The 19,582-nt window shown below is 48.3% G+C and overlaps 5 protein-coding genes across 5 annotated transcripts; 2 read left to right on the top strand and 3 right to left on the bottom strand.

The window, feature by feature from the left end:
- Positions 1-50: 50 nt before the first annotated feature.
- On the bottom strand, positions 51-3,658 carry MYCGRDRAFT_95631 (Ca2+-modulated nonselective cation channel polycystin; the record flags this gene model as incomplete). Its single annotated transcript, XM_003849295.1, has 2 exons — positions 51-3,378; positions 3,492-3,658. The coding sequence occupies 2 exons, from the start codon at positions 3,656-3,658 to the stop codon at positions 51-53; spliced, it is 3,495 nt and encodes a 1,164-aa protein (XP_003849343.1).
- Positions 3,659-4,682: 1,024 nt separating this feature from the next.
- Positions 4,683-6,267, top strand: Nuf2 (Nuf2 like protein; the record flags this gene model as incomplete). Its single annotated transcript, XM_003849725.1, has 3 exons — positions 4,683-4,793; positions 4,846-6,027; positions 6,151-6,267. 3 exons carry the CDS (start codon positions 4,683-4,685, stop codon positions 6,265-6,267), a joined length of 1,410 nt encoding a protein of 469 aa, XP_003849773.1.
- Positions 6,268-6,744: 477 nt separating this feature from the next.
- Positions 6,745-7,308, bottom strand: MYCGRDRAFT_18277 (uncharacterized protein; the record flags this gene model as incomplete). Its single annotated transcript, XM_003849294.1, has 1 exon — positions 6,745-7,308. A coding segment is annotated over one exon (564 nt), but the record flags the coding sequence as incomplete, so codon positions are not given.
- A 301-nt stretch (positions 7,309-7,609) lies between these two features.
- MYCGRDRAFT_48067 (uncharacterized protein) lies at positions 7,610-10,091 on the top strand (the record flags this gene model as incomplete). The annotated part of the gene is made up of 3 exons (XM_003849726.1): positions 7,610-7,649; positions 7,709-7,848; positions 7,911-10,091. 3 exons carry the CDS (start codon positions 7,610-7,612, stop codon positions 10,089-10,091), a joined length of 2,361 nt encoding a protein of 786 aa, XP_003849774.1.
- Positions 10,092-10,674: 583 nt separating this feature from the next.
- Positions 10,675-13,682, bottom strand: MYCGRDRAFT_95627 (uncharacterized protein; the record flags this gene model as incomplete). The annotated part of the gene is made up of 5 exons (XM_003849293.1): positions 10,675-10,747; positions 10,900-12,609; positions 12,741-13,276; positions 13,340-13,559; positions 13,612-13,682. The coding sequence occupies 5 exons, from the start codon at positions 13,680-13,682 to the stop codon at positions 10,675-10,677; spliced, it is 2,610 nt and encodes an 869-aa protein (XP_003849341.1).
- Positions 13,683-19,582: the final 5,900 nt, after the last annotated feature.

The following is a 19,582-nucleotide window of genomic DNA, read 5'->3' as shown; positions in this document are numbered from 1 at the left end:
TCGGCCGCGCGAGCCGCAGATAATCTCGAGGATCCCGTCACTCAGGTTGCTCACAACACGAACACCACAAAAGCCAGAGGCAAAAGTGCGAAAGTGGGAGAGAACTCCTTGCGCTCAGCGGCGCCCGTGTAGGCCGGGGCAGCTGGTGGAGCTACTGGCGGAGCGGCAGGAGGAGCGGCCTGAGGAGCGGCCTGAGGAGAGGCTGGTGGAGCAACGGGCGGCGCTGCTGGGGGAGCCATTGGAGGAGCAGCGGGCGGAGCGGCTGGTGGAGACATCGGAGGAGCCATCGGTGGAGCCATCGGAGGAGCAGTTGGTGGAGCGGCAGGCGGAGCGGCCGGTGGAGCAACTGGAGGAGCGGCGGGCGGAGCGGCCGGTGGAGCAATTGGAGGAGCGGCGGGCGGGGCGACAGGTGGCTTTCCTCCAGAATAGACTGGGGTGTTGGCAGGTGGGGCTGGGGGAGGAGAAGAAGCCTTTGAAGCTGGAGGCGGCACGGGAGAAGACGCCGCGTATGTTGGCTTGGAGACTGGCACAGAAGGAACGACGGCATACGTCTTCGTGGTCGTCTGGTATGTTGGTGGCTTCGAAGCTGGTGGCGAGCTGTTCTTCGTCTGGTAAGAAGCGGGCGGCGAAGTGTGCTTAGTCTGGTAGCTTGCCGGCGGCGAGCTGTGGTACGAGATCTTGGAAGAAGTCTTGTGATGCTTGGTAGAAGCAGCGTAGGTTGGAATGGCAGACTTCACGGACGCAGCGTAGGTTGGGTGAGAGGCCACGTAGGCAGGCGAGGACTTCGGAGAAGCAATGTAAGTTGGGTGCGACTCCTTCGTAGTGTAGACAGCGTGGTGCTCGCTCGTCGTCTGGTACTGAGCGGCGTGGGCGCTGGGCGAGACGAGAGTCAGGCTTCCGGCGGTAGAGATGCAGCTCTGGCCATTCGGGTATGAGTGAGCAGGGTTGCATGCGTAGGTCTCCGGCAAAGCAGGGTGTTCCTCTTCAGCGCGCTTGTATTGGGCCTGGTAAGTAGCCTGGCTTACCACATAGGTCGTGGAGGAAGCAACATAAGAAGGCTGGTACGACCCAGGCACCGTTGTCTGATAAGGAGCCGGTGCGCTGTACGTTGGTACGGACACGACATATGTCGACGGCACCTGGTAAACTGGCGTTGACGTTTCAGATATTGAAGGGACCTGGTAAACTGGCGTTGACATCTCATGTGTTGAAGGCGCCTGATAGCCTGGAGTTGACAGACCATATGTCGAAGGTGCCTGATAAATTGGCGTTGAGGTTTCATATGTTGTAGGCACCTGATAGCCTGGAGATGACAGACCATAGGTGGAAGGAGCCTGATAGGTCGGAACAGGGGCCAGGTAGGTCGAAGGTATTTGGTAGATCGGCTTGGTCTCCGTGTAGTATGCTTGACGCTTCGCATTCGTCACGTTCGTGGTGGTCGTCGTTGTCGTCCCTCCCGATGGACCCTCTTTGAATGCAGCATCGACATTGGGATCCGAGCGGCGGGTAGTTCCTTGGGCGGACTTGAAGAAGCAGACTTCTCCGTTGTAAGAGAAGCCAGCGCAGCTGTCCTTAGCGTCACAGAGCGGCGCGCACTCAGCGAAGCTATCAGCTGCAGCGCTGCCATCTTCGAATCCGTGGTAGTCACTCGCGCAACGAGCAGTGTATCCGTTACCGAATGTGTTGCCAGAACCGATGGAAGAGCAAGCACCGGAAGAGGCTGGAGCCGATGAAGTGGTGGCGGAACCAGAAGTGGTGGCGGAACCAGAAGTGGTGGTGGAACCCGAAGTCGTGCTTCCGGCTGAAGATGTTGTAGAATCACTGCTGGTGCCTGTCGATTCGCTGGTGGAGCTCTGCGATGTGCTAGCGGTGGTGGTCTGGCTTTGTGTAATAGTAGACGTGGTTGAAGCCTGCTCGGATGTAGTAGTCTGGCTTTGTGTGGTCGAAGACTGCTCGGATGTGGTCGAGCTCGGAATGACAATCGTCGTGCTTGAGACGACGGTAGTCTGCAGCGTGGTGAGCGTGCTATCAGTCGAAGTGGTCGACTCAGAAGTTTGCGAAGCCGAGGTGGCAAAATCAGTCGATGTAGACTGCGATGAGGCGCTTTCCGAGGTCGCCGAGCTGCTGTCGGAGGTCGCAGAGTCGCTGGCAGAGGTTGCTGAACTCGTGGAGCTTTCGGCAGACGTGGTACTCGCCGACCCTGAAGTCTGCGAATCGGATGTCGAGCTCTCAGTCTGGCTAGCAGAGCTATCTGTGGTCGTCGATGCAGAGTTGGAAGTCTGTGAGTCGGTGGCCGAAGTATCAGTCTGGCTGGCAGAGCTGTCCGAGGTCTGACTGGCAGAGCTGTCCGAAGTCTGACTGGCGGACCCCGTAGTATCACTCTGAGCGCCAGGTTCCGTTGTCGATTCAGACTGGCTCGTTTGAGACGCGCTTGATGCGGTCGTCACTCCCGATTCAGAGGAAGAATCAGTTGTGGTGGTGTCTGTCTGGGAGGCTGAGCCAGTTGTCTGAGAGGCCGTCTGGCTAGAGCTCGCAGAGTCGCTATCAGTGGTGCTCACGTCGGAAGTGGTGGAGCTGCTGTCGTCGGACGTCGTTGAAGCCGTCGCGCTTGAAGATGTGGTAGTGCTGGATCCAGGAATCACGACGCCAGAGTCGCCATTAGTGTCGTCCGGCAGGCCATCACTGACGGAGGAGAGGAGAGTGCAGGTAGCTGCGGTCGGATTGAATGTAAAAGCGGCACACCCGTCTGTTGCACCACACTCGTTCAGGCACTCTCCGAAGGAATCCGCGCTCGAAGTCGTCTCGAGAGGTGTTCCATCCACGGGCATTCCGCATTGCAAGCTGAAGTTCTTGTCACCACTGCTAACCTCTCCGTTGTTGCTGTTGTTGAGCGAGTCGCAAGACTGGTCAGTTGGGACAGGCGTAGCGGCGGAAGAGGTAGAAGTAGACGTGGATGAAGAATCGCTTGAAGTAGAATCAGTGACAGTGCTTGTAGCAGAATCAGTCGCGGAGGCAGTTTCCGTAGTGGAGTCTGAAGTAGATTCTGTAGCAGAGTCGGTCGAGGTGCTTTCGGCGGAGGTGCTTTCGGGCGAGTTGGCATCAGTGGAGGTGCTTTCGGTGGAGGTGCTGCCACTTGAGTCGCTGTCGGTCGAGGTGCTATCAGCCGAAGTTGTAGCATCAACGGGATCATCGGTCACAGTGACGGTCTCGGGCACGGTAATGACCACGGTGGAAGGCATTCCGGAGATAGCCGATTGAATCGTCTTCGTGATCGTGATGAACTTGGTCGAGTGGCGCTTCGTGGTGGTGGAGGTGAAGGTGCTGGAGACAGGAAACACAGGCTGCTCGGAGGACTCGGTGGGGTAGGACGGGGCTTCGCTGGAGTAGACCGGGTAGTTCACCTGGGAAGGGGTCTCATCTGAAAAGGTCAGCGCTGGAATTCGGTGCGGAATTGGATTGTCCTACACTGAGGGTGCTCTTCCGTGGCATACTGAACTTCGGACGGAGCAGCATAAGAAGGTGCCGCCTCCGAGGTATAGTACTGCGGCGCCTCTTCCGAAGTAGCGTACTGAGGAGCGTCCTGCGGATAGCCGTATTGCGGAGCTGCTTTAGCGACTGAGAGTGCCCCAAGGGCGGCAGCGAGGGTGGTGACCTTCATGTTGGCAACGAAGGACTCTGGGGTTGTGAGAGAAGAGGAAAGAGGAAGGAGCAGCAGGATCGGGAGAGGTTTTGTCCAAAAAGACCAAGGGTAAGGGACGTGCACCCTGTCGAATTGGTGCAGCAATTTATGATGCGAATACTTGCAAAAAAAAAAGATGTTGGGATTCAGGAACAGTGTATACCAGCGGTAGTGTTCTGCCTTGGTGGTATAGAATGCTGCAAAAACAATAGCAGAAAGCACCAAAGTGCCGAACTGGGAAATCCAATGCGAACAGTAGAACGGACTTTGTAGCTTACCGAGCTGTCGCACGGATGTGTCTGTGCGACGTTGATAAAATCCTTTCGCTGTCAATGCGGCGTCCTATCCACGGTCACCAAATCAACAGCGGCCAAGTGGTGCGACAATGGCCGTATATGAGGACAAATCCTGCGTCATGCCGAATTCTATTCGAGTGATGAGAAACGGCGTTGCATGATGTGCATGCGATTGTGCTTGAGCTGCAATTGGTCGCGCTCGCAAGGAGTCGAAAGATTGCAGTTCTCATTAGGACTCAGGACAACTTCCAACTCGTATATCCCTTGGTCCATCTGCCGGCCTCTCGAACAGATCGAAAGGTCTGGCTACCAATATAGGCGTTGCAATTCTTGAAGGGCAGTGGTGCTGTCCATACCGAGGAGCAGGTGTGGGAGGTGTTGAATTGACGGTTGAAGTCCTGGCAGACCGGCGACGAAGCAGGAAGGACCCGGACAAAATATATAAATCTTGCAGGTGTGGCGGCGTGACGATAGACGTACCGACATCGAAGATGATGAACATCCACGGACGGTGATGAGGTGGTGGTGAAGTCGACCAAGACCTGACGTTGGGCACGACGGAAATTCCCGCACATGGCAACGGCGCGAGCTCGTGTTTGGCGCTAACGAGACGCGATGTTGATTGACGACTTTCGACTTCGAGATTGACACTTCAGACAGCTCAGCACAAAGCCTCCTACGATAAAAGCATAACTCGACGGACCAGAATGCCCAGTATGGACTATAACCCTCGCATGAGTATGGCTCGAAGCCAGCAGCCTCCTTCAAGCCAGCAAAAGCAGCGAAAAGAGCCCGACGAAGATGCGTTTATGACCTTGGTACGGACAATACAACACAGCAATGCGCGCGCATTTCTAACATATGTCACAGCCAGACAAGGAGATTGCAGGTTGTATCAGTGACATCGGCATCAACTTCAGCATCGACGACCTCCGCAAGCCGAACCCTCAGCAAATCCAAAAAGTCTTCGAATGGTTCGCCGAACTCCTCACAATGACCACACGCGAAATTGTCGCACCAGCTATGCGAGCAGCAGCAGAAGACATGTGCGGCGCCGATGATTACGAACGAATCTTCACTGCCGATACGCGCGAGCTTATGGGCTTCTTCATCACAATGCGCAAACTCCTCCTCGAATGCGGCATCAAAGACTTTACCTTTTCCGACGTATATCGACCGACACACCCTCGTCTTGTCAAAATCTTCAGCTACATCATCAACTTCATCCGGTTTCGCGAGTCACAGACGGCAGTCATCGATGAACACTACAACTCAAGCGAGCGCACGAAGAATGCAATCGAGCAGCTCTACCACGCGAATCAGGAGAAGGAAGATCATCTGCAAGAAATGCAACACAACCGCGCGAACGTCGAAGCCGCACTCGCCGAAAAAGAACGCAAAGCCTCAGATCTCAAGACTCGCCTCCTTGAGCTCAAGAAGTCCCAAGAACGCGTCACCGAACGCCTCGAACGTGTGAAAGCAGACCAATCCCGCCTCAAATCCCTTCTCGAAGACAAAACCTCCACAGTTATGCAAACCCGCACAGAAGCCAACAAGCTCCGGCCATATACCGAACAATCACCCGCAAACCTCGAGCAATCCCTCCGCGACCTCTCCGCGAACCTTAACACGGATCGCAACCAGATCGAGGTCCTCGACCGACGCTCCCGCGCGCTGCAGACCTCTTGCGACACATTCTCCCTCCTCCAAACAGACATTCAATCCTTGAACCGCCTCCTAACCGATCTGTCCACCGAATTGGCAAAAGAAGAAGACGAATCCCGATCAGCTGCACGAAACCGCGAAGCTCTCACCGAAAAGTCGAATAATGTAAGAGAAGTGGAACGGCAAGAGAAGATGCTCAGGAAACAATTACAACAATGGACGGACCGCACGGAGAAACTCCGGAACGACGCAGAAGAACGCGCGAAGAACGCGAAATCCAAGATGGAGGGATTGCGGAAGATGCATCGGGAATTGACGAGCGAGAGGCGGGAGAAGGGCGAGGAGGTGGAGAAGCGGAGGGTGCGGATCGAGCAGACGGAGAAGAAGGTATGTTTTGACGAGTCTAAAGTCCCCCTCATCTGTTGGTTTTGGTGTTTCTGGTTCGCACTATTGCGTAGATTGGACCATGGTTGCTTGAAGGAGCTTTGCTAACCTTCTTCGTGCGTGCAGATGGCGGACTTGAAAGAGCAGATTGAGCATGAGGTGCAGGCTGCGAGGGAGGAGTATATGAAGATGGAGAGTCATATCAAGCTGTATATCACTGAGATGGACCAGGTCATTGTATGAGGAGGATGGAATGATGGGGGAATGGAACGAATTGATTTTGCAGACTGCGAATGGCGCTACAATACCCGCACGGCGTTGATCATGATGTGCTTTGAATGAAGTCATTCGGTTCTCAGAACTTTTGCGTTGAATGAACTATTGGACGCACTATTGCATGGCGATTCTGTCCCACACCAGCCTCGCATTTGGATGATCGTGACGAATATCTGTTTGATCGAGAAGTTAGCCCAAAACTTCTCCAATGGTATGCAGCGGTCATGATGAGCAAGGTAAGAGTGGTTTTCAATCAGATCTAGAGCTTAGTATGTTCCACACGAGTGTTCAGAACAGGTCTGTGTAATACATTTGTTTCGTCATATGAAGAGAGGGAAAGGAAATTTGGGCAGAACTCACCATTTGTCCCAATCGCCGTTGGCGTGTCTTTGTGTGAGGCAGTCGTCGTGTGGACGCTCATTCGTCATTCATGTCGTGCAGTCGCTCAAAAGTGCACCATCGCTCTGCAACGACCCGCACCTTGACGGTCCGTCCGACAGACAGCTCACCGAGTCGCTTGGTGGTGACGTTCAGCATGGACAGCTCTTCGTCCCAAGCAGTAGCGTCGGTCTCCGCCATCACGAGCTTGACGCCCAAGTGCCGTGCAGCTTCGACAGCAATGGCGAAGGACCTGTTCAGACCTTGAGCTGAGAAGGCAGAGGTCGGACGGTGGAGCTGAATGGGATCGAGGAGGGCCAGCATCGGCATCGCATTGCTTTGTCGAAGTCCGGTGTCGGTTGAGGTACTGTTGTCAGTAGAGCGCGACGCGAGATAGGCACGTAGATGTGTGATGTCCGGGCAGAATGCGAGCTTGACCGTTCGAGAGGTCGAAAGCATGCGCAGTGTTGAGACTTGCCATACGCTGCTCTCAAGTTCTGTGCTCTGCAATGCGGTGATAAAGTCGGCCTTGGACGAGCAGACCACCAGGGTTGTTGGTGGTGCATGCTTGTCCAAGATGTACTGAACAAAGTCATGTGCGGACTCGACTTGGAGCACCACGGGCGTGGATGGAGCCATTACTGCATTCACGTGGTCTGCACTGTGCGTCTCGAGTCATTGCGATGCTCATCGGCAGATGGCGTCTCGACTTTCATGTTGGTGTTGTTGGTGATGGTGCGGAGCTGAGGAAGAAAAGTTCGGAAGTTTTTTGAGATTGAGGAAAGGTGCACGGGGCAAGTCTTGGCGAGCGACTTCATCGCATGCCCCACTAGAGCATCTGATGGACATGGGGATGTGGTCCGCAGGCAACTGGCATCGCACTGGACATTGAGTATTTGAGTGCTGGTCGCACTTACCTGGTCGTGCCACGATGGAATCGATATCACGTCTCAGCGGGCTGCTTGAGCAGGGTCAGTACACAACAACACAACAATGGAGAGCATTCGATGGGAACTGACAGCACCCAAAGCACGCGACCTTACCCTCGAAGCCGCTCGCGATGCTGGTCCACGGAAAACGATTCGTCCTCTCCCGGCGGCGCAGATCAAGAAGCTGCTGGACAGCAGGAATGAAAGAGATACGCTGGAAGGGCTGCGAAGAGTGGTCGCAGTATGTTTGATCAGGCATACATCGTGGGATATGGACATGCAAGAGTTGATACAAGCCCATAGATGCAATATGCCACACCTCCTCAACCTACCTTAACCTTCTTTCCGGCTGTTCTCAAGACTTTGTCAACCCCCTTTCCTTCGACTCGGCCGCTGGTGTACAACTATCTCATCTATCATGCCGAAGCAGACCCCGATACTGCCTTGCTCTCGATCAACACTATACAGAAGTCCCTTTCGGATAGCAATCCACGGATAAGAGCGATGGCATTGAAGACTATGTCGGGGATACGTGTGCCAGTTATCTCGCAGATTGTGAGTCTGGCGATCAAGAAAGGCGCGAGTGATCTGTCACCTTTGGTTCGCAAAGCGGCGGCATTGGCGTGTGTGAAGTGTGTGAAGCTGGACCCCACGACAAGACCGCAGGTGGAGGAATATCTCGCGACTCTGCTTGCGGACAACCAATACTATGTGGCGGGTGCTGCGGTACAAGCGTTCATGGAAATCTGCCCGGAGCGATTGGATATGATCCATCCGGTATATCGAAGTCTGTGCAAGATGGCTGTCGATATGGACGAGTGGGGACAGCTTTCTCTGATCAAGCTCCTCACGAACTACTCCCGACGATGCTTCCCGCAACGGACAAAGCGAGTCAAACGAGCTGCTACCCAAGAACAGCGAGCCAAAGAGTTCTACGAAGACCTAGATCCGCAAGAAGAGAATGTGGACGACTACGAAGAAGTGAACTCCATCGATGCGGATCTCGACCTATTCCTGAAATCCATTTCGCCGCTCCTCTCGAGCCGCAACTCGGCCGTCATCGTCTCTGTCACTCGAGCGTACCTCTACCTCTCGCCCACATCATACCTTCCTACTGCCATTGGATCGCTCATCGCCCTTCTTCGATCACCTCTCGATATCCAACAAATTGCCCTCCACGACATTCTGCAGATATGCCTCCACTCTCCGACTCTATTCGTCCCGTATACTCGACACTTCCTCCTCCGCACCAGCGAGCCGCCTCGAATTCAAACACTCAAACTGGAACTCCTTACCCTCATCTTCCCGCATACCTCTGCATCTCAACGGACCCTGCTCCTCGCCGAACTCGAACACTTCTCTCTCATCAGTTACAATCCGTCACTCACCCGTGCCTCCGTTCGTGCACTTGGCCGCTGCGCACAAGCTTCCTCGCCAGCCACATCCCGCCGTTGTCTTACGCTTCTGCTCAAACAGATCCATTCGGCGGATCAACATCTCGTCGGCGAAGCGATCGAAGTCATACGCCATCTCATTCAGCGGGATCCGGAGTCTCACCAGAAGACGCTTGTTCGACTAGCGAAGAATCTGGATACTTTGACCTCCCCCACTGCCCGCGCGAGCATTGTGTGGTTGATCGGCGAATATGACGCTGGATTGGACTCGGGTAAAAGCATCGCAGCGGATGTATTACGAATTCTGGTCAAGGGTTATGCCGACGAGACAGACGAAGTCCGCGCGCAGATTGTGCTTCTCGGCGCTAAAGTCTACCTCCACCACTTGAACGTCGAGAACGAGAAGCGATCCGCGAGAGAAGCTCTCAACTCGAATCACAGTCCTGGCGACGAAGATTCCGGTGCACGTCCCGACGACGACACAGCCCACTCCATAACAATCCTCTACATTCACCTCCTCACCCTCTCCCGCTACACACCTTCTTTCTCCCTGCGCTCGCGAACCCGATTCCTCCAAGCGCTCCTCTCGAACCCCACATCCACAGATCTCGCATCTCTACTCCTTCTCGCACCAAAACCGATACCGAAAATGCCATCTTCAGGTCAAAGTCGAAAAGACCTCGGCTTCGTGGTGGGGACCTCCGGGCTAGTCGTGGGGGAGCAAGTGAAGGGCAACTGGACAATAGAAGACTGGGTGAAAGATGGAGAAGAGCCGGTCGGAGTCAGGGATGCAGAAGAATTCCAAGCCGGCGGCAGGAACGATGGAAGGAGGAGTGAGACCGTGGCTGCGGGGAGCAAGTTGGATGATGTGTTGCGGCAAGAGGGTGGGCCGAAGAAGGTGGTTAGTTTGGAGAGGTGGTTGGATGATAGTGAAGAGGAGACCGAGTCTGAGGATGAGAGCGAGGAGGAAGAAGGCAGCGATGAGGACAGCGGTGAGACGGAGAGCGAAGAAGACGATGAGGAGACGGGTAGTGAGTTTGAGACAGATAGCGAGGACGAGCGAGATGAGAGGAGGGGTTTGGTGGCTTGAGAGCATGAAGTCGAAGCAAGTTGAATACAGCTTCGACTTACATCCCCACACGCATACATGATCCTCTGGCTTCCAGCGGTCTTCGGTTTGACTGTCCATGCCACTCGTTGCCCTGGTCACCAGACTCACACCCCATGGCTCGTTGTCACCGCTCGCGAACGTTTGCATCCTCCCATTGTGACGCCGGATGCTGAGATACCCCGGAAACAAAGCTGACACGCCCGCGCGGACGTATGCCGACAATGTCTTGAAAATTCGTCGCTAGAAGCTCCTCGTGTCTCAACACAATCCTGCTCATCAACCTCAGCCACGTTGCCGCGGCCGCAAAGCTGTTTTCATTCTTCTCCACAAAGCAGGACTGCGACCCGCGGCCTCCTTTCCCTTGGCAGAGCTGGCAAAAATTTGTCGAGGGATGAATTCGCTGCTCAGCTCCAAGTCTCTGAGCCGCTCTTCCGACAGCTTCATGGTCTGGGGGGCACGATTCTGGTCGCTTTGTTCCGCTAGCTCAAGTCCGGTAGAAGTCTGTCGTGTCGTCGAGGCCGGGCCAGCATAACCCGGCTCTGTATCGAGTTCCTCGTGCCGATTAGTATCTTCGAGCCAGATTTCGGAAGATTGGACTTCCTGCTGCTCGTGCGCTTGGTCCAAGAGTTGCTCTGCTGAGGTCGATCTAGCAGACGGTTGCTCTCCGATGGTATTGGAGGAAGAAGAGACTCGCTGCGCCTCCGGATCAGAATCGGCTCCTGCAGAGACTTGTTCTCGCGTCAATGCCTCGACAAGGCTGTCTTCGGAGAGTATACCGCTAGCGTACCCCGAGGTCCCCTCTGCTGACATGGAATCAGCGCGTGCTTGCTCTAACATCAATGCTTTCCTAAGTGCCATCTCGACGAGGCTGTCTTTCGATGGCATGCTGCCAGCGTGGCCCGAGGTGCTTTCTGCTGACATGATTCTAGCACGCGCTCGCTCTAACATCGATGCTATGCCAGGACAGACCATTTTCTCGCTGTGATGTGATTCTGCATCGGTAGAGGCGTGAATATGTGCCGTCCGAATCATGCGATCTTCGGCCGCGGTGAGGTCAAGATGATTCGTGGGTACAGCTGCTTCGAGCACTGTGTACACCATATACCAGACGGCCATGGCTGCGTTGATCTGTCCGTTGCTCTGGTATGCAAGTGCAAGTTCGCGCTGAGAATTGAGCTGATCTGGGTGAAGCTCCGGTAGCATCTCTCGGAGTTTTACGACGTGTTCTAGCATCTCGACAGCTTTCGAGATCTGTCCGTTGTCGAGGTGAGCCACCGCGAGACTGTGCTGAGCCTTCAGCCGATCCAGATGACTCTCGGGTAGCATCGATCGGAGTTTTACCACATGTTCTAGTAACTCGACAGCTTTCGAGATCTGTCCGTCTTCGAGATAAGCCACCGCGAGTTCATGCTGAGAGCGCAGTCGATCTGAATGACTCTCGGGAAGCATCTCTCGGACCTTGACCACATGTTCTAGCATTTCAACAGCTCTCGAGATCTGTCCATTCTTGAAGAACGCCCTCGCAAGTTCATGCCGAGAGTCCAGCCGCCACGGATGACTCTCAGGTAGCATGTCTCGGACTTTCACCACATGTTCTAGCATTTCGACAGCTCTCGAAGTCTGTCCGTCCTCTCTGTAATATACGGCGAGGGAGTGTTCAGATGCCAGCCGAGTCTGATCGTCCTCCGGCAAGCTCTCTCTTCGCACGTTCACCACGTGCTCTCCAATCTCAATGGCTTCGGGAATCTGTCCTTTCTCGTACAAAGCGCTCCCGAGTGCATGCTGAGAGGATAGCCGATCCGGATCGCTCTCAGGCAGCATCTCTTCGGACTTGACTACGTGCTTCAGAGTCTCAATAGCAGCTGAGGTTTGTCCGTTGGCGAGGTACGCTCTTCCGAGTTCGTGCTGAATAGCAAGCAGGTCCAGATTTTGCAGCTTTGTCTGGGCCTTGACGGTATACTCTAGCTTATCGAGTGCTTTCGAGATCTGACCCTGATCATGATAGGCCTGACCACGCGCGTGCCGGATGCTCGCTCCAACCTCATGATATTCTGGACATGCTTCCTTGTGTGACCTCTCGGCACGCTCTAGAATCTCAATTGCTTCAGGGAACCGTCTGTCGACACCATACGCCGTTCCCAAAAGGCGCTGTGCTCTCAGAATGTTCGCTTGAGGTAGCTTGCACTTCAGACTGAGCTCGAGAATATACTCAGAGACGCCCACCGTATGTGCACTGTCCGCCCAGTACATCGTCAATGCGTAGACGTAGCAAAGTGCGCAGACATCCAGCTGGCTAGAGATCTGGCTGCCCAAATTTTGCAACACAGCGAAACTTGTCTCAAGGTGCGGAGCAAGCCGGGCATCGAATAATGACCAATCCACGTCCTCCTGCGTAGATAGCGCCAAAATTGACGCAGCAGCGATCCAAGTTTCGCCGGGGCGCGAGTTGCGCTCTCTCGCCCAGGCGTGGACTGTATGATGGAGTGAGATGGAGTTGCTGGCTGCATTGATAGTCACGAGTGACAGGCGTTCTAGATGAGATCGAGGAATGACTGCCTTCGTTCACCGGGTGGCGCCAAGGGGAAGACTGATCGGCTGTGAGCTATGTGCCGGGGCGAAAGATCGTACGGGTCATCGTCATGCCATTCCCGGTTATTGTATCTGGACAGAAGGACGTCGCCGTCGTCGCCGTCGTCTTCAATCCACTTTGAAAGAAGCTCTTCCTCGTAAGTCCACGCCTGCACGAAGATCTCTTCAGCCACGCCTTTATGATGCATAAAACCGAGAACATCCAGAAGGGCCAACGCTCTTTTGGCCGATGGGTCAGTCGAAGCCATACGCTGGAGGCATTCCGCGGACACCTCAAACGTAGCGCTCAGCTTTTGATATCTCGCTTGCTCGGACTTTGTATCCAGCAGCTCCTTCTGAGTGAGCCGGCTTCCGAGAGCATTAGCGTACTCCTCCAGCGAATACATACGGCTCCGAATGAGCGAGCTCGCAATCGTGAGCGCAAGAGGGTGAAACTCAAGGGCGAAGCCTATTTGTTTCGCTTGCTCGTGATCATCTTGACCTGGCTCTTGGACTTCTGACGCATCCAGCAGTAGCTTGACAGCAGATTCCTCGTCCAGACCTCGTAACCTGTGGAACAGCTTTCTCCCTTGTCCCTGCGAACCGACGGTTGCGTACTTTCCGGCATCGGACAATCTGGTGGTTAGTATTACACTGACCTGGGTGCCGTTTGGTATGTAACGGCTATAATCCGTCTCGGTATCGTCGCAGTTGTCCAAGATAAGAAGTGTCGATGTCGTCAAGCTGGCGAGCCGATCCTTTACGCCGTAGAGCGCGTCTGTGTCGTCCAAGGGCCAGCCGCATAGATTGCCGATTCTTTTAAAATCGGCTCGAGTGGAGATATCACTGCTATTGTCCACCCAGAGCACAGCCCAGAATCTGCTCAATCATAAGCCATCCGTTATTCATGTAAAGCGTAATGTATACATACTTTTGACGGAGTGCCTTTTCATTCTTGCTGACAAATTGCAGCACAGTCTCACTCTTGCCAACGCCTCCCATGCCCGAAAGAACAAAGACAGCCTGGGTAGAGTCCCGTCCATCGTCCTGGGGTAGCATGCAATTCTGCAGTCGTTCCAGGACGTCCGTGTAGCCAGTGTAGCGTGGATTGGCCTGCCGGGGGGGCAGCCAAAGCTGCTGAGGTGTATCGCGCTGGAGTATGTTTGCTGGGCAGATGGAGACTCAGCTTGATTGATCGAAATTCTGTCAGTAGCAACGTAATGATTTTCTAGCCATTGAAAGCAGTGCTGGTCATCAGCATTAATGTACTGTTGTGGATCATCAGACTAACTATTAGTAAAGTGCACGTGACTAGTGCCAAGGCATTCCTACACACAGATAGCTAAAGTAAGAATCTTACACTTAAGATTCTCTCTGCATAATAATATATACCTGCTAATTAGAGGTCCTCTTCTACTTAGCTTAAGTCTAATTATAACAGGTTATAAGCCCGGCGTAACTACTGCACACTTAAGGAAGAATTGTCTGTTCTAAGCGCAGCTATTAGAACCTTACTATATACTATTTAGACAGTTAACTAGCGAGCCGAGAAAGAGCTAGTTATAATAATAGCTACAATATAGGCTAATAAGTTTAAAACTACAAAGGAGAATAAAGTCCTAAGAAAGGGAAGCAACTTCTTAGACTAGTTAAGGATGCTTAAAGCAGCCCTTATAGACAAGGAGGTATTAGGCTATGTCTTTTATAATATTCCCTAGTGCCCTGCCTAACTAAAGCTAGGAATTAAAGTTAGATATCCCTCTTTACTAACTAAGAATAGTACTGCTTTATCCTCCTAGGCTCTAACTCCTTCCTAAAAAGAAGGAGGGGATACTCTAGTAACAGAACCTATTCTAACTAGTAGACTAAGACTAACTCCTCTTTAAGTTTAGCATAAGTATAACCTAATTGTATACGGGATTATTAGCAAAAGGATTAATTAATCTCTAAGGCCTAACTTTAGGGATATAGAGAAGACAGCTAAGGAACTATATAATACTATTACAGCTACCTATAGGCCTATTATAACTATAAACATTTATAATAGCCTAAGGATTCTTAGAATTAGTAATATTAAGATCTAAGGAATAAATACTTAGAAGTACTATAAGGACTTCTAGAAGTAGCATTATAAGTATATCTCTATAATAGAATAATACTCTAGGTCTAAGACTATTCTAGTCTTAAAGCTTACCTTTAGTAATAAGTAGATTAGGCTATTCTTTATCTAGGGCCTCTACTATCTAGAATACCTAAGAAGCTAGAAACAATCCTATTATATTAAGAATATAACTCTTAAAGAGCTAATTACCTTATTAATTAAGGAACCTCCTCTATAGACATAGAGGATAGCAGGAGGATTTAGAGGTACTGTAGTAGATAATAATTAGTATACTAAGTATACCTATTATATCTATATAAATATAGATTACTTTAAGAAGCACCCTAATAAGGCCCTAAAGTCCTAGGTATATAGAGGAAAAGGAGGACCTAATAAGGACAAGAAGAAGTCCTAAGACAAGAGTAAGAGATATAACAAGAAGGGAGGAAAGGGTGCTATAGCAATTAAGCCTATCTCCTCTTTTAATATAGGCTTAGGCTCTAATTTAGACAGCTTATTTGCAGGAGCAGCAATTGCTGCCGCTAGAATATAAAGGAGTAACACTATTATCTAGGATTCTAGTATATTATACTACTTCTTTAATAACAAGTCCTAGTTCTTAGACCTTAAACCCCTAGAAACCCTAATTAGGTTCTCTTAAGCTATTAGATAAAGTACAGTTATATACTTAGGAAGTATAAGGATTATAATAAAGTATAAGGGGAATAAGTTAAACATTACCTTGCAAGATGTGTTATACTCCCCTAACTCTAATTACAACCTTATCTTAGCAGAGACTCTCTAGCTAAAGTATAAGGTCTACTTAGACAAGCTATCTTTATGTATTCTAAGGAATAACAAGAAGATAGGCAAGGTTTAGTCTACTTATAATATTCTAATCCTCTAGAATGTAACTATCTCTCTCCCTAAAGGGAGTACTAAAGTTGCTTCTATAACTAATAGGAACATGTCCTATCTAGCCTTTGCTATGCCTAAGGCTAATATAACAAGATAGCACTAGAGACTAGGCTATATAGGGAACAAGATTCTTAGTATAATAAAGGCTTAAGTCTAAGGACTTAAGCAGATTAATATATCTACACTTAAGCACTATAAGCTATACAAGCTTGCAAGGTTACAGAGAGTAGTATTAAGAACTCTAAGACTAATACCTTAATCCTTATTAGATAAGGTCTATATTAACATTATAGGACTAATCTTTCTACTAGACATCTTTAGATACAAGTACATCCTTATAATTACTAATGCAAAGTTAAGAAGGAGATAGGCTATCTTCTGCAAGCTTAAATTATAAGCTGCATAAATTATTAAGAAATAGACTACTAAGACATTTAACTAGTATAAAAAGATAGTTAAGATCTAGTTCTTAGATAGAGGAGGAGAATTTAACAATAATAATCTAATTACATTTGTAAAGAATAAGGGACTAAGATAGGATTTCTTAGCTCCCTATACTCCTAAGTAGAATAGAATTGCAGAATTATCTAATAAGGTTATTCTTAACAAGGTAAGAGTAATAATAATTAACTCTAGCCTACCTCTCCCTCTCTAGAGTTTTGTAGTTATATATACAATCTTCCTTACTAATAGGCTAGTATGCCTGTTAACTAACAAGATTCCTCTTTAGGAATTTAATTAAGATCTTAATACTAGAACTCTATATATTAATTTAACAAAGGTTAGGAGATTTAGATACAGAGCATATCTGCATAATTAGGGGAGACCTAATTTATAGAAGTTCTATCCTAGAGTAGAGAAATACTAGAATCTAGGATTCTAGGAGAACACTTTAACTAACTATATAGTTTAGAAGTTTAAACTATCTGCCCTTGCTAGGTTTTAGCACAAGATTATAACCTCTCCTTATATAATACATAATAAGGATAAGGTATATAATATAATACCTGCTGCCCTAGACTTCTAGGGGGAGAGTTTCCTGCGACTAATGCAACCTATTACTACAGAATAGGAAGTCTATACTATCTACACTAAGAATTAAGATTAGGGCTAGGATGCCTAAGGGCAAGATGCCTAACCTCTTACTACTTCTTATCTTTAAGAAGTAGAGAATATGTTTAATACTATGTAGAGAGAGAGAAACTAAGCCTCCCTTTTAATATCTTAGGGGGAGCAAATATTAGATTAGGACATATAGTCCTAGGATAACTAACACAAGTAGTCTAAGCCTAATTAGCTAGAGGCTACTAAGTATAAAGAAGCCTCCTAGCTAGCTTAGGGAGAGCATATTTCTAAGGAAACAGGAAGTCCTAAGGGATTCTAAGGAAGTCCTAAGGGATTCTAGGAGCAGGCTAATGCCTTATTAACATAGCTATAATATTAAGTATTAGCAGAGAATTACCTTAAAAGGGAAGACCTCTAAGATTATACTATAACTCCCTTCCTAGATATTTATATTATAGGAAAGAGGAAAGTAGGGAGAAGCCCTAAGAGACCTAAGAAATTAGGTAATAAAGCAAGTCCTAAAAGCTTAGGCACATTTAGATTCTTAAGAAGTAGAAGATTAGTTATAAGAAAAGACTACAGCAAGATCTAGAAGATAGGACTTAAAGCAACAAATCCTAATCTGTCTAATCCTAAGACAGTTAAGGAAGCTCTCTCTAGATCTAACTACAAGGAATAAGAGAAAGCTATTATTAAGGAAGCTAAGTTACTTAAGTCTATAGAATGCCTTAAATAGAAACTTATTAGCACCCTCCCTAAGGGGAGAGTCCCTCTTATAGGGAAATAGGTCTTTAAGATTAAGGTGCTCCTAGATAGAACTATAGAGAAGTATAAGGCTAGATAGATAGCTAGGGGATTTACATAAAGGAAAGGACTTAACTATATTAATACCTTTGCTCCTACCCTAAGAGCTGTAATAGGGAGAATACTTCTGTCCCTTTTAGTTAACTTTAGCTAGAAGAGGAGATAAGTTAATATTAAGACTGCATTCCTAAATCTAAACCTAAATAAGCAGATCTTTATTAAGCTACTAGAGGGAGCTTATCTCTTTAAGAAAGATGCCTACAAGTATATTATATATATTAAGAAAAGACTGTATAGGCTTAAGTAGGCAGCTGCTCTCTAGCACTACGATACTATAGATACTCTCTAAAAGCTTAGTCTAATAAGAACTGTTAGTAATACTTGCCTCTTTTAAGGGAAAGGCATCCTTGTTCTCCTTTATATAGATAACTTCTAGATCTTTAGACAGTTAGACTATAAGATTAACAAGCTAATTAAGGGATTAGAGCAGAAGTACATAATTAAGGTTATTAATACTAATATCTTTCTTAGACTTTACCTAAAGGAAGGGAAAGATAGCTCTATATCTATCTCTTAGGAACACTATTCTAGAGACAAACTTTAAGGATATAGTCTTAGTAATGCAAAGAGTGTTAAGTACCCTCTTAACACCCTCCTTAAACCCCTCTAGGATAAGGGAACAAAGGAGGACTATAATCTCTTTAATAAGATTATTAGGGAACTGCAACATCTGTTAAACTATACTAGACTAGATATTAGTTTTGCTGTTAACTACTATGCAAGGTTCCTTTAGAACCTAGGACCTTTGTATATTTAGGTAGCTAAACACATCTAGAGATATGTTGCAGGCATAATTAATAAGTACCTTATATATAGGAAAACTAAGGAGCAAATTTAGATTAAAGCATTCTTAGACTCTAACTTTGCTAGTAATCCTAGTATATCTAGGTCTACCTTAGGAATGCTCTTTAAAATTGTAGGAGGCCTAGTTATCTAAAGATCTTAACTGTAGAAAGAAGTAGTACTATCTAGTACTAAGGCAGAGTACCTCTCCCTTACTAAGGCAATAAGAGAAGTAAATTAGGTAAGGAATCTTATTAATAAGCTCTAGCCCTTTACCTAGGCTAAAAGCATTTCTACTATCCTTATTAAAGTAGACAATTAATTAGCTATTAGCCTTATAGAAAACTATGCTAACTCTAAAAGATTAAGATATGTCTCTCTTAGGAACTATTACTGCAGAGAGCAACATAATAAGGGGAGTATTAAGGTAGAGTTTGTAAGGACAGATATACAGCTTGTAGACTGTCTAACAAAACTAAAATCCCTAAACACTATCCTCTAATATATAGATCTATAAATCTAGCAAAAAGATACTTATATGTCCGTATTAGGCAGCTAATATAGACACATAAGAGAGGCTAATATAGGAATTAAACCTGTAACCTTCTAATTTGTAGTTAGAAATTATACTACTAGACTAACTAGCCCTTAATAAGAAGAGGGAAATCGCTCTTAAATTTATGCCTTAATACCTGCATTCCTACCTAAGAAGGATTCCCTCCCTAGAATTATACTATTTTATTTGTTACAAAACTAAGAAGCATAATACTTAGAACACTTATTTTATTCTTATCTGTATAAAGGAAAGGAGGCAACTATACACCTTTATAAAAGTATCTAAGAAACTATAAGAAAAACACCTAGCTAAAGGAAAACTTTTCTATAAAAACCTAAAAGCATTAGAGCATGTCCTAGAACCTGCAGCCTGCCCCCCTAAAATTACTACTAAAAGACTAAGCTAATTCCCCTAGAATCTTAACTTAAAGCCTAAGAGAATATTAGTTTCTATTAGGGAAGAAGGGATTTTAAGGAGAATATATATAGGATGCTATGCTACTAACTACTACTTTATCTCTGCCTTATTAGAGCTTAATATTTAGCTAAGAGGAGTCTAGTTATAGTATAATACAAAACCCTAAGGATTAGGAGTTGTTAGACTAGGGTAGTTTTC

The sequence above is a fragment of the Zymoseptoria tritici genome, chromosome 9, assembly GCF_000219625.1.
Source record: "Zymoseptoria tritici IPO323 chromosome 9, whole genome shotgun sequence".
NCBI lineage: Eukaryota > Fungi > Ascomycota > Dothideomycetes > Mycosphaerellales > Mycosphaerellaceae > Zymoseptoria > Zymoseptoria tritici.
Note: the sequence above shows the minus strand (reverse complement) of the source record. Positions and strands in the feature narration are given on the sequence as shown.